Below are 12455 nucleotides of genomic sequence, written 5' to 3'. Positions count from 1 at the left end.
AAGCAAAGATACCTCTCCGTGTTCCAGGGGAACTAGTCTGGAGTAATAGGAGGTGCAGATCACTTCATCATCCCTCTTGTAAGTTGGAGGCCCAATTCTTGGTGTAATATTGTAACGAGTTAAACATTCAGTATCACTAATTGCATAGTACTGCCATGGTCTGAACTCCGTGCCATCTATGGAGCGTTCCAAAATCCAGTTTCCAGGTCGTGGAGCATTAGCAGCTTTGATGATGACATATGCAACTTGAAAGACCTGAAAAAAAAATGCAAGAAGAAAATGTTAACACTTCATTGTACTGTGAAACACCACCAGAAGCCAACTGGGTAAGAAATTTAAATTTTCACAGCAGTATACAGTTTGCCTGGGCAGAGGATAAAATTCGGTAAAGTAACTCCAGATAAATTTTTTGCACAAATGTTTGACAAGACGTCCATCTAATTGTGTCCAGGGCATCAGTTTGTGCTGATGTAGTAGCTGAAATCTATATCTATATTGCACATTTCAGGATTAGTTTGGTATAACAATCTGTGGGAAATGTTTAGCTTTTCTGAACTATTGAGGGCTTCAAAAAACTGGGGTTTGGTTGGGTTTTATGTTAGTTTTTTTGTGCTTGGTTTTTTTGTTTTGTTTTTTTTTTTGGTGGGTTTTTTTATAGATGTAGCCCAGAAAGCTCTTTGCCTTACAATTTAGCAGGGAATGTAATCTTCTCTGTAAGAACATTTCTGATAAACTTTTTACACCCTATGTTAAAGACCTCTTTGCATTACAATTTCATCCTTTGTTGAAGTTATTTGAGCAGAAGACTGCTTACAGGCACTGCTAAAAACACAGAGACAAATAAGCTGAATGTGCCAAAAATAAGCATGATAAAATAGCTAATATTCTTAAGTAGCATTGAGATGTATGTGAACTACACAGCTATCTTTACTATTTTTCTAACAACCCCAAGTGAAATCCTCATGCACATCACAGGACTGTTCAGCCCTTCTGCAAGTAGGCAGGGCAGTAATTAAGTTCATATCACCTTTTAAATTCCCTTGTCATGCAGCCAGATAACCTGCACCCGCCCCCAGCTCGCTACAGCATCCGACATGGAAACTGAAGGGCACTCATTGCAAAGCCACCGTGTTCTCCCTTACCCAGTACCTGCTACATCACCTCACTCAAAAAGGCTGCATTTGCCAACTCATAAGACTTCTATATAGGAGTTTAATGTTTCATATATACTGGAGTAACAAGTCACAGTTAGATGAAAGAAAACCTCTGTATTATTCAGCCATCTCAGAGAAATGTATTTCCACTTGAGCAGACTGCCTGGTCGGCTGCTATTATCATCATAATTCCTGCCTGCATGTGCAGTATTAATGCTGTGTTGAGCTCCAATCTGGCTGCAATCAGTTATTTCATACATTATAAATTTAAATTTCTAGGAGGTTTTTTTTTTTTTTGCAATACAGATTAAAGCCAGGGCAAGAACAGTGCTTGCCACATGAAAGCGGGTTTTGATTTTGCCAAATGGGGAAATAAACTCACAAAAATAAATAGTAACTGTGTTGTGCATGCAATTCAGGAAACTACTTTTAAAACAAAACATTAAGTGAACAAAGCTTTGATTAGGAGATCTCGCACACACGATAAGGAAAAAAAAAATTGGTGATATTTATCTTCTGTTGATTTACTACATATAATATCATTTTAAAAGTAAAACAATCTTACTTTTTTTTAAAATCAGACAATTTAAACTACAATGTTCATTTGGTTTGATTTTTTTTACAGGCACTCTAGTTTTATCCTGTTAAGATCAGTCAGATCCAAACAGAACATTTCTAGTTGTTCCAATAAATATGAAATTTTAGAGAAAATTAGGATTTTACTGTGACCTTTCAGCAATGCAAGCAGATGCAGGCAAAAGGAGAAGCCAGCTCAGTCTTTAGTGAGTCTTAGAAATAAAATTTCTCTGGGGTCTGTGAATCCTCTGTTGTTTCACATAGTCTTAAAATTTGCTCAAAGTTAAATGAATAGCAAGAATTGTAATCCAGTTTCCATGAAGAGAGGAGTGCCTTTTAAATAAAACCTACATCATGCCAACAATCTCCAACTGAAAAATAAAAGCCAAAATACACGGTTTTAAAGGAACAAAGTACACCATATGGGCAAACAACTATATACCCTATACTCCTGGATTTCATTAATTCAGTTAGTGGTATTGAGTTTTGCACTCAGTTATGACCAAGCAGAATCTGGTGTATCATCATTTCAGTACCCAAAACCTGAAGACACTTGTATGTGACAGGAGTTGCTTGTATGGGTATTTTCTCCATCACACATGAGAACATCACAAAACTATTAAAACTAGTGGAGTTTTATATACTGGGCTTAGAAGCAGCTCTGCACTTCCAAGTTCCTTTGAAGTCAGTAATCTTTCTCAAATGCATAAAAGATGCAGGACTGGAAACCAAACCTTCTTTCAAATACCCTGATAAAAAATCTCCCTCAAAAACTCTCATATGTCCTTTATTTATTTTTTTTTCCACTCTGCTTGCTGTCATCAACTAAACTGCTTCCCTACTTATTACACAGTTGGCTGAACAACAAATGATCTACTTTTGATTACTTTGAGATTTTTCAAGACCCATTATAGTCTGCAGCTGATGTGGCTAGTTTTAAATCCAGTTCCAACTAGTAACAATGAGCTATCCTTCATCACAAACTAACTGCTGCAGTAAAAGGTATTCACAAGATTATGCAAGTTAAACTTAATTTAAATATCAAGTTCCTTGGTGTGGGGGGAATGTAGGGAAAAGCCAGTTAAATATTAACATTTTCACAGCAACTGTGTACAAATTCAATGTACATTTCAATAAATTAAATCTCCTCTCAACTCTTCCATTTACACACATAGCTCACAGGTACCCCATTTTACCTCACAATCAAATTCACAGGACAATGAATAACAACAACTTCAGGAAAATTTGTCAGCCCCTGAAATAATATAGGTTAAATAAATGATTATGTATAAATGTTCTCAGACTCAAGAAGTCACAAGACAACCTACCAGGAGGAGCTTTATTCTCAGGGATTATGTTTCACAGCAAGGAATGAAGCTGGAGGAAGGGACCAAGATGTCCACACTGTTCACAGATGTTTTAAGGAATATCTGTAGGTAGGGGTTTTGCAGACCTTCTGTCCCACAGACTCTGCAACCCATAATAGGTCAAGAAGTCCATGTAATGAAAACTGAACTTCCTTTGAGCACTTTTTTAAAGAATTTGACTTTTATAAGTTCTTCAGATTTGAGCATCAAAGGCAGTTTCTTATCACTCTTCATATTCATTCAGAGCCCACCAACCAGCCATGTGATAAACCAGAGCAAGAGCTAATGATTTGTATACTTTAATTTGACTGTATAACTTTCTCAGAACTAATTGCCTTATTGAACTACAAGGGTAAAAAGGGCAAGTCAGAGCAAGTTAGCAATTCCCAAGCCATATAGTAAAAGTGCCATTTTACAGGCATTTCAAACCTGATTTTTAAGATCAGCCAAATAAGCTTGTACTAAAGAACCTCTTTTTCATAGCTGCAATGCCAACAAAACAAGAAATTTCTGCTTAATTAGGCTTTCTAAAAACCTTGTTTCCCTGAATGCAGATCAAGCAACACCAAGTGCATCATTCTTGAATACTGTCAAAGAGTAGAAGACTAGATGAAGAGATGTTTATCGGCTTATATTGTTTACAGAAATATCTTTTTAAGAGCTAAAGACAGCTTCATCCTCTTAGACACTGTGAAGCCTAGCCATTGTTTGCAGCATTTTTCTCTGACGATTCTGTGACATTAAAAGTGCAAAATACATTAAATCCAGAAGAATTTTAGTCTCATTAATTATCTTTTCTTCAAGATTTTGATTCATTATGTGCAAACATTAATTTGGAATTGAAGAGAAATTCATTTTACTCAAGAATTTTATTGGAAGAATGTACAGATGAACACCCTAAATCATCAGTTTTACAAAGCCACAAAAGGCTTTTAAGGAAGCTTGCCACATACAATAAATCAGCATTAGTCCTGTAAAATTAACAGAACACCATTTTTTGACATCAGTAAACCACATATCTTTGCCTGTTTGCCAACCATCTTCTACAGAAACCTGTTCTTGCCAGTTGATTTCAAGATGAAAGCTCTGGAAAAATCATATTATAATATCTACATTCTTTTTTACTTTGTAATAGCAGAAACTACAAATTACTCCTACTTCAGCCTCTGAGTGGTAATCCAGTACACATAGAATATTCATAAACTATGATTTAATCAGAAGTGGAGCTGTTTTCTCAATTCAACTTAATACTATGAGTCTTCCAAGAAGCACTAGTCTTGCTTTGCAATTCAAGAACTTTTTGATATACAAACTTCTGCCTTTTTCTACACCAAGGATACAGAGCACATTTAAATACCTTCAAAAGTCTGAAGCATGGTAATAAAACTGAGGTAAGTAGTCTTTGTTTAATGGTGTCACAGAGTAATATTTTTCAGCTGGCTCAATCACACCAGTAAAATGTATCATAGCCAGGATTTATTAGAATTGTAATTTCACAGTGCAACTGCCCAGAGGAGTCAAACTCAGACAAAAAATGCTGTTTTTATAGAAAATCACTGCTGTGTGTTTTGTTTCTGTAGAACTACCAGTGTAGGTAGCACAAGGTCATAAATCAAATCTTAGTGTCTTGTACATCGATCCTACACCTCATTGCTACACTGCTCTTTCCCTAGTTCTGGATCATTGCCATACATTTAATGGAAACGGGGAGGAGGAGGCAGTGGTGTAGGGTGTGGGAAGGAAAGGCTATCATACATGTGGATCCTGGAAAGACTGTAAGGCACACTAGAATAAATGTACCTAGTTGTCATGATGTATATGAGCTAGAAAATCATAACATAAGCACTCATTATCCTTATAAAATGCTATATTAGCTACAATAGCACAGATTCTGCAAAGGAGAAAGATAAAAACCAATTTCAAAAGCAGCAATTTCAATGCTGCTTTTATTAGCTAGCCTTCTTTTCTTACTGAGATCCCATCAAATGACTCTGTAGTACAGCTGGTTTTTTACTAAATGGACTAAGAACAAGGTAGAATATCAGCTAAAAGAATATCCTCTATTCCCTTCAACTTGAAGTCAAGAGATGAATAGTCATAAAGGTTCACCTAGGAAAATTGGGGTGGAGTCAGTGTTCACCAGCTATGAGAATCTTCCCCATATTTCCCAGCCAAGGATATGTTTCAGCACTTACCAACCCAACTGCTTAGATTACATCTCTAAACTGTATCTTGGTAATAATCCCAAGAAACAATCAATTCCTCTTAGTCCTAGAACTTCCGGTAATTGCACAAAACAACCACCCATAAATAATGACCAGATTTTTAACATCACAAAAAAGTGTGAATATATTCTGTACTCTGGCAAGGAAAGTTGATGGACTTGTTTACTTTAATATGGTATTTGATAGATTTAAGCACAATGCTTGAAATGCAAAAGAACAGTATCAATGATCAAATTATACTGAACACCAGTACTGACTTTCAGGAATATTTTTTAAGTAAAAATAGGACCTGTAAACAAATCTATGAAGTAAACAATTGCTAAAATCACTCAGGTCCTTCATATGCTTTTCTTTTGTGTTTTCTTTACTTGTGCTGACTCGTTTCAAGTAAGCACACCAAGTCAACTCTAATAACTCACTGACTTCAAGCAATCTCTATTAACCAAACCCTTTCTCACAGAGCAGTAATTTACATTCAGTTTGCATAGCCCTAGATGCCTTCTCTCCCTCAAACTCTCTAGGGAAAACAGAAGAAAGGCCCCTTAGGGGAAACTTTTCAAATCTAGTTAGTGAAACTGAGCATGGGTCAGGAGAGGAAAGATATGTATTTGTTGAAACATCAACAGCACTAGGACTGAAGAACAAATGATTCAGAGGGCAGCTCAGCTGGTCTGTTTCCAAAGTGAAATTGTTCTAGGAGGCTAAAAACTAAGGCATCCCCTCCTCCTTAATTTTTCCTTCCTGTTTGTCCATTTACAAACCAAACACAAAGTTAACTCTTCAAACAACACTAACATCCTATCCAAACCTTCTGTCACTGACAAAAGACACCCTGTGATCATTATCCTAACAGTTCTGCTTTCTAATTAAAGAGCAAACTAGGCACCTGCTTAATCTATGCTTTATTGGAAAACATCAAAGTTAAACCCTCTGTTTTAATCTTTAAAATAACATTTAAGCAGGGTTTAGAGATCCTGCAAAAGCTTCTTACCAATTCTACACCTCAGGTATGCATTTCTTAGTAAGTAATAAAGCTGCTTCTTCCAGAGTTTGGAAGCATCCCCATATTAATAAGGAATTGATTGAAAATATTTTTTTTCAAATAACTTAGGTAGGCCAGCACATAGATCTGTTCAAAGCAAAGCAACAAGAAAAAGCCAAGAAAAATTAATTTCTTCACCAATCACTTTGTCTATTCTTGGAGCAGCGTAGAAGACTTCTGATTCTCATGTCTAGCACACAAACTTATAAATTAGCAAATGCCCTGTACAGTTTAGCATGCTCCTATCTAAGAACGATAAATCCCTCCAAGTTTGGACACACAGAGTGGCCAAAACAGAGGAAACAACTTTTGCCCAGACAGTTCCAGACTCCCCAGAGTCACAAATCACTGTTTCAGAAATTCAAACCCCAGCTCTGCAGAACAGCAGACAGCAAAAGTTCCTAGAAGATATAGTTTAGAACATGTTTTTTCCAGTGCTCCTTCCAACAAGATGATGATCAGAATCAGTCAGATGCATCCTCACATATAAAACGTGTGCTTTGACCAATACCCTGAAAATAGTTTAAAAATAAGTCCTTGAAAACACAGACTTCAAGTAACTTTTAAGAAATAAAAGGTAGAGGAAAACAGTGTCATAGGACTGCTGGGGAAAAGACAGAAGCATGAGGAAAAGACAGAGGGTTAGGCAGAGGAAAGTTACCAAGACAAAGGAATTGGTACAGATGGAATTGGTTACCAAGACAGAAAGAACATGGATGATAGTTTTTACTAAAAACTTTTTTGTTTTATCTAAACACAGAAGAGCTGCAATCAATTTGTATTGGCTTGTATCCTACATCCATATTAAATGGATGTATCCTGCATCCATTTAATGACACATAAATGTTACTCACCTGCCTCAAATCCAAGGTGATGGTGACCCAGTGGTATTGCCTTCCATTCTGAATGCTGGGACTCTGCCACCAGTTATTGGTACCATCAATTGCACTGGAAATTGGGTGCTGCTCTGTTTTAAAGCAAAAAAATTAAACATCTCTTGAAAATAAATCTCACTGAACTTTTCTGACCCAGCACATTTGTTTCACACAAAGAACAATCTCTTCCTGTCATAAAGAAGTAAAAGCTGAAATCTGCCCTCAGACAAAAAGGTTGTCACTGGATCTTGCACTGCTCAGTGGTGATACATGGTGCCCACACTTTGTCAGCCTTTTGCTCTAAGGTAATTGCACTCACCTAGTAGACACACTAAAACCAAAACATATGTGAATCCAATACACTGTATTCAAGGGGAAGGGTTTGAAACAAACAAAATCCAAAACATGTGAAGCTTACCTTTGGGATTGGCGCTGTGACTGTCACAGACGCGGCACTGGGCGTTGCGCAGGGGCCGTCCAGGAACGTGCTCCACCAGTTTGCAGAACATCTCCGGTCCCTTCTCCCCACAGGTGGCATTGGTGGAGATGTGAGCATTGCTGGCCAGGTTCAAAATGGCAGGAAACAGGCCTTGAAAGAAATAATTTTTATCAGCCACATCATAAAGGATGCAAAATTGGCACCCTGACAGCAGTATCCCTGTTATTTCACTCTATGTTTGGATGTTTTATGCTGAGGAACACAAGAGTTTGCAAACCAGCTCTCCCAGTTACTAAACCTTCCCTTGCATAGTGAATTGATCAAACCCTAGGGGACAACTGGCCCACTGCCAGAATCAAAGAGGGATTATAGAGCACACACTCAGCTGGTGTGGAAATCTGCATTTTACATAAGCTCTTTGCAGCAGGAACACCACTGGCCTGAACAGGACACTCCAGACTTGAAAGATTTAAGGACTGAACTTTAGACCTTTGCTACAGGCCTCTTCTCCAGTCTCTGTAAAGTCTAAGGGATATTTTGCTTGTCACTTATTAATCTTTATACAAACACTTCAGTGTTCTTTCAAATAGCTTTCTCTTGTGCACAGGAATAATGTAACAACAGAATAAGTTTCAAGATTACAGCTACCAGACCAGGAATCGTTCATTTTTTCTAAAAGGAGTAAAGTTTTACTTTGATTTGAAGGCTACTGATAAAATTTCTAGAATACTGCATGTGACAGAAGTTAAGCACAGTTCCTCAATCAGCTTCCAGCTGTCCTTCATGAGCTAAAAAGCCTTTCTTTCTTGCATGGTTATGGCGCAACAAAGATACTCCATTTCCACTCATAAATAACTCTGAAAAAGAAGCAATTTTGGAAGGAGGAGTCCTGTCTTTAGAGATTAAACCCAGTGGACTAAAATCAAAGCTAGAGAGTTGGTATGGCACATTAAAAATGCCACAAGAATTGCTTGTGTTGCAACAGTAAGGTATTACAATCATTTGTCTTCTGTTAAAAGGAAATCAGAAAAAAAAAAACCAAAAAGCAAGCCATATTTCTGAAAATATATTTCTATTCCACTAGTAAAATGATATGAATTCTTTCACTTCATAATCCACAATATACCTCAAAAGAGACTACAATATTAAATTTTGCTTTCCTTAACTGTTTATACAAATAAATATCTCAAGAGAAAGGTTCCAGGCTCTTTCCAGGCTCTTCAGCAACAGGACTAGGAACAATGGCCATAAACAGAAGTTTCACCTCAGCATAAGGAAGAACTTCACACCAAGGGTGGCAGTGCAATGGAACAAGCTGCCCAGAGGGGTTATGGAGTCTGTCTCTGGAAACATTCCAAACCCACCTGAACAAGTTCCTGTGTAATCTGCTCAGCGTGACCCTGCCTTGGCAGTGTCACTGGACCATGTGACCTCCAGAAGTCCCTTCCAACCCTAACAATTCTGTGATTTAACAAGGCTACATTCAATACTCCTAATAAGTGTCTTTGCCCAGTAATTGTATTACCCTAGAAAGCCTGGAGAAAAGTTTCAGTGTTATTTAAGACTTGCCTTCAGCTATTGAAAATTTGGCCAAATGCTAACCCTCTGCACCACTGTATGAATAACAAACTGTGTGTTTTCAATTGTGCTATACTTGAAATTTAATAGGAGGGAGATTGAGCTTTTTACTTTTTTTTTAATCCTGACTTCATTTATGCTGAATCTAGACTAGGTCAGATGCCTTGTTCTCATTCCACCTAAATCTGATGCAGGTGAGGATGCACATCCTAATGACTGCTCCAGTGAGGCTCTTCTGCCAGTAAGATATTTTCTGCACAGGCTTCTCTCACCTTGTGCAGTATGTGTGCAGTGCATCTCCAGATGTAAAGCTGAAGCCAAAGAAGAAATGCTGCCTCTGTTTTCCTACTCAACAAGAGAGCTCAGTGGTGGAAGAGGGTACCTTTTTTAACACTGCTCTCCGATGATATATAATCTTTATTATTCATTATTAATTGCTGTTCATGCAGAGGTGTACCAGCCTGTCTTCAAGAGCTATCCATTACTCCCCCAGTCACCCATTACCTTCACTCACATTATACAGTAGCCCTGCCATTTCTTTCCATGCGCTAGAGTGAAATAATTTGCCTCCAACAACCTTCAGTCAACAGACTTGTGCTGAAAGAATAGCAACGCTATTTCATGATGAGTTTTCTGGGTCCCACAGACATAAAAAAAGAGCACTTCAATCCAAGTGAGTTGCACTGGAGTTTTGTCCCAGGATGCAAATAAAAAGCAGGAGGTTGTTAGCATTGTCCTGCAAGGTACTGCATTTCTTCAAATCCTAATTGACTATCTTCACCTCTGAATCTCTTTATCACAATTAAATTTTAAGGCAAACTGCAGAGCTGCAGCCACTGATTTCAAGGAAGATCAAGAATAGTGTTCAAGATGATTTATTAGGAAACAATAAGTATCTGCTACAAATGAAATTGAAAAAAGGCAATTTCAAATAAATGAGTTGCATCTTCAAAGAACATTGTTACTCTTTATTCTTTTATTAAGGAGAACCAGGTACTCAGAATTAAGAATTCAAAAGCTCTTAGATGCTGCTCTGCCAACCCCTCTCCTTCACTTCTCCACCCTCCCCTGCCCCCAAAAAAACAGAAAACCAAATATCTGCTAAGATATTTTTATGCCTTGTAGGAAGCAGTAGATATGATAAAGATGATCAAGCACAGAATCAGTCACTTAAATGAGCCATTTACAGATAAACAGGTGACTGTCATCAAATGCAAGTGGCCGTAACTGACATGAAACTCCATCAGAAGATAACATATTTCATTAAACCAAAATTTTAGCAAATTATATTTGCATTTTTAGGAAAGGACCTCTGAGATCATGAAGTCCAACTTCTGATTACCACATCATCAACTAGACCATGGCACCAAGTGCCACACAGACTCATTTCTTGAATATCTCCAGGGACAGTGACTCCACCACTTCCCTGGGCAGTCCATTTCCCATGTTTAACAACTATTCCCATGAAGAAATTCTGATCCTGAGGTCAAACCTGAATCTCCCCAGGCACAGCTTAAATCTATGTCCTTTCATCCTATAACTTGTTGTGTGGGAGAATAGGCTGGCCCTCACCTGGCTATGCCCTCCTTTTCAGGTAGTTACAGGGCATGATAAAACCTCTCCTGAGCCTTCTTTCCTCCAGGCTAAACAACCCCAGTCCTCTAAGTCCCTTCTCATACGACTTACCCTCTAGACCCTTCATCCATTTAACTTTCAGTTTTCTATCTAAAGTACAGCACAAATGATAGATTAAATTGGATTTATTATATTATTCCCACTAAAAAGGAAGGCAAGTGCCCCATGAAAAACCATGGGAATTACTGCTCAGCATTTTGCAAGACTATGGTGATCCTTCGAAAAACTGGAAGAACTTTTAAATTAAACTCATTTACTTCTAACTGCTGGCCAGCTCTTTCCATGGTAAGGCAAACTCTTTCATTATTTTCCAGCTACTCAGATGCTCATTTGCCTCAAACCAGAGATTTGCACACACCCCAATGCCAGAAAATGAAGTGTATAGATGTTAATTTGACCTTGAGAAAGAATAACAATTGGTTCACTACCGCTCAGCACAAAAGCTAAGCATAATGTTTTCATTAGAAGTTCAAACAAGTTGCTCCCATTTATAAAGGACTTGGTTTTGGCCAGATGCATGACAAAAACTCAGTAAGGGAGAACTGAAAATCTGAGTGGGTACTGTCAGAATTATGTCATTCAGAGTTTTCCTAGAGAGACAAAACACCTCAGGCTCAGAGGAAATGGATGGGAATTACATTCCTAATAAGGTGACCTGCAATGTGGATAGTACAGAATTTGTCAAATCCACCCTCTACACTGTTCAATCCTTCAGGAAATGACAAGAAGTAATTCAGAGGGTAGATGCATTTATTGTACGTACAGCTCAGCAGACCTTATGGTGAAGGACATAGCACTAGTGTTCCACCAAAACTCAGGAAAAAGGCTTGTTCATAATGAAGCCAGTTGTAACATTTTCAAATGATGAACAGTTGATGATGGTCAGCATCCAGTATGCCAGGGGAAAAGAAGACAGGCAAAAAGCTTTAAGGTGGATGAGGCAATTTCTATTTTATGTGCTTCAATACACCTACTGACTCTGCTTTTTCAACTTAACAGGGACAGGTGGAGCATGCAGCTATTTGGGGCAGATTCAAAGTACTAATCATTCATGCAGGTCAAATTTTAATTTGCTTAAGTAAAAGACATCTCTAGCCAGGACAGCTAACTTTCTATTGTAAAGTTAATGGTCGAGCATACAGCCTACATTTCTTTGGGAATTATTCTACTTTAAACCAGATTATACAGAAGTCCTCACAAGCTCCTTGTTGCTGATGTAAGTATCATCATCTTTCCTGAGGACTCAAGTTAATTCTTTGTGGGTTTGTAAGCTTTAATTTTGTTACATATACAGACTACCAAGCACCTGAAGTTCTCACCAAGAAGCATTTCAAGGATTTGGGACATTTGCAGGATTCTGGTAACTCTAACCGCAGTCAATGATATCTGTTGCTTTATTCTGGATACACCTGATTTATTGCACACAAGCAGATGACAGCAATTATAATCATTCCATAGTACTGTGCAATCAGTCTGACATATCTGGAATTACTGAGCATTTTGTCCAGCTCAGATATCCTGTCCACGTAGAACAGCATCACTGCAGTCTAACATTAGACTTACT

The 12455-nt window shown here is 37.9% G+C and overlaps 1 protein-coding gene across 2 annotated transcripts in view; it reads right to left on the bottom strand.

Annotated features, from left to right (window-relative positions):
• The window catches only part of LAMA1 (laminin subunit alpha 1), a 98953-nt gene that overhangs the window by 70647 nt on the left and 15851 nt on the right, over window positions 1-12455 (bottom strand). For both annotated transcript variants that reach the window (XM_064433997.1, XM_064434007.1), the window contains exons 2-4: window positions 7658-7828; window positions 7219-7331; window positions 13-255 (exon numbers count right to left, since the gene is read on the bottom strand). In XM_064433997.1, coding sequence (XP_064290067.1) covers window positions 13-255; window positions 7219-7331; window positions 7658-7828 — 527 coding nt within the window. The remainder of the gene's footprint in view (window positions 1-12; window positions 256-7218; window positions 7332-7657; window positions 7829-12455) is intronic.

Source organism: Passer domesticus, chromosome 1, assembly GCF_036417665.1.
Source record: "Passer domesticus isolate bPasDom1 chromosome 1, bPasDom1.hap1, whole genome shotgun sequence".
Taxonomy (NCBI): domain Eukaryota; kingdom Metazoa; phylum Chordata; class Aves; order Passeriformes; family Passeridae; genus Passer; species Passer domesticus.
This window is presented reverse-complemented; position numbering and strand designations above follow the sequence as displayed.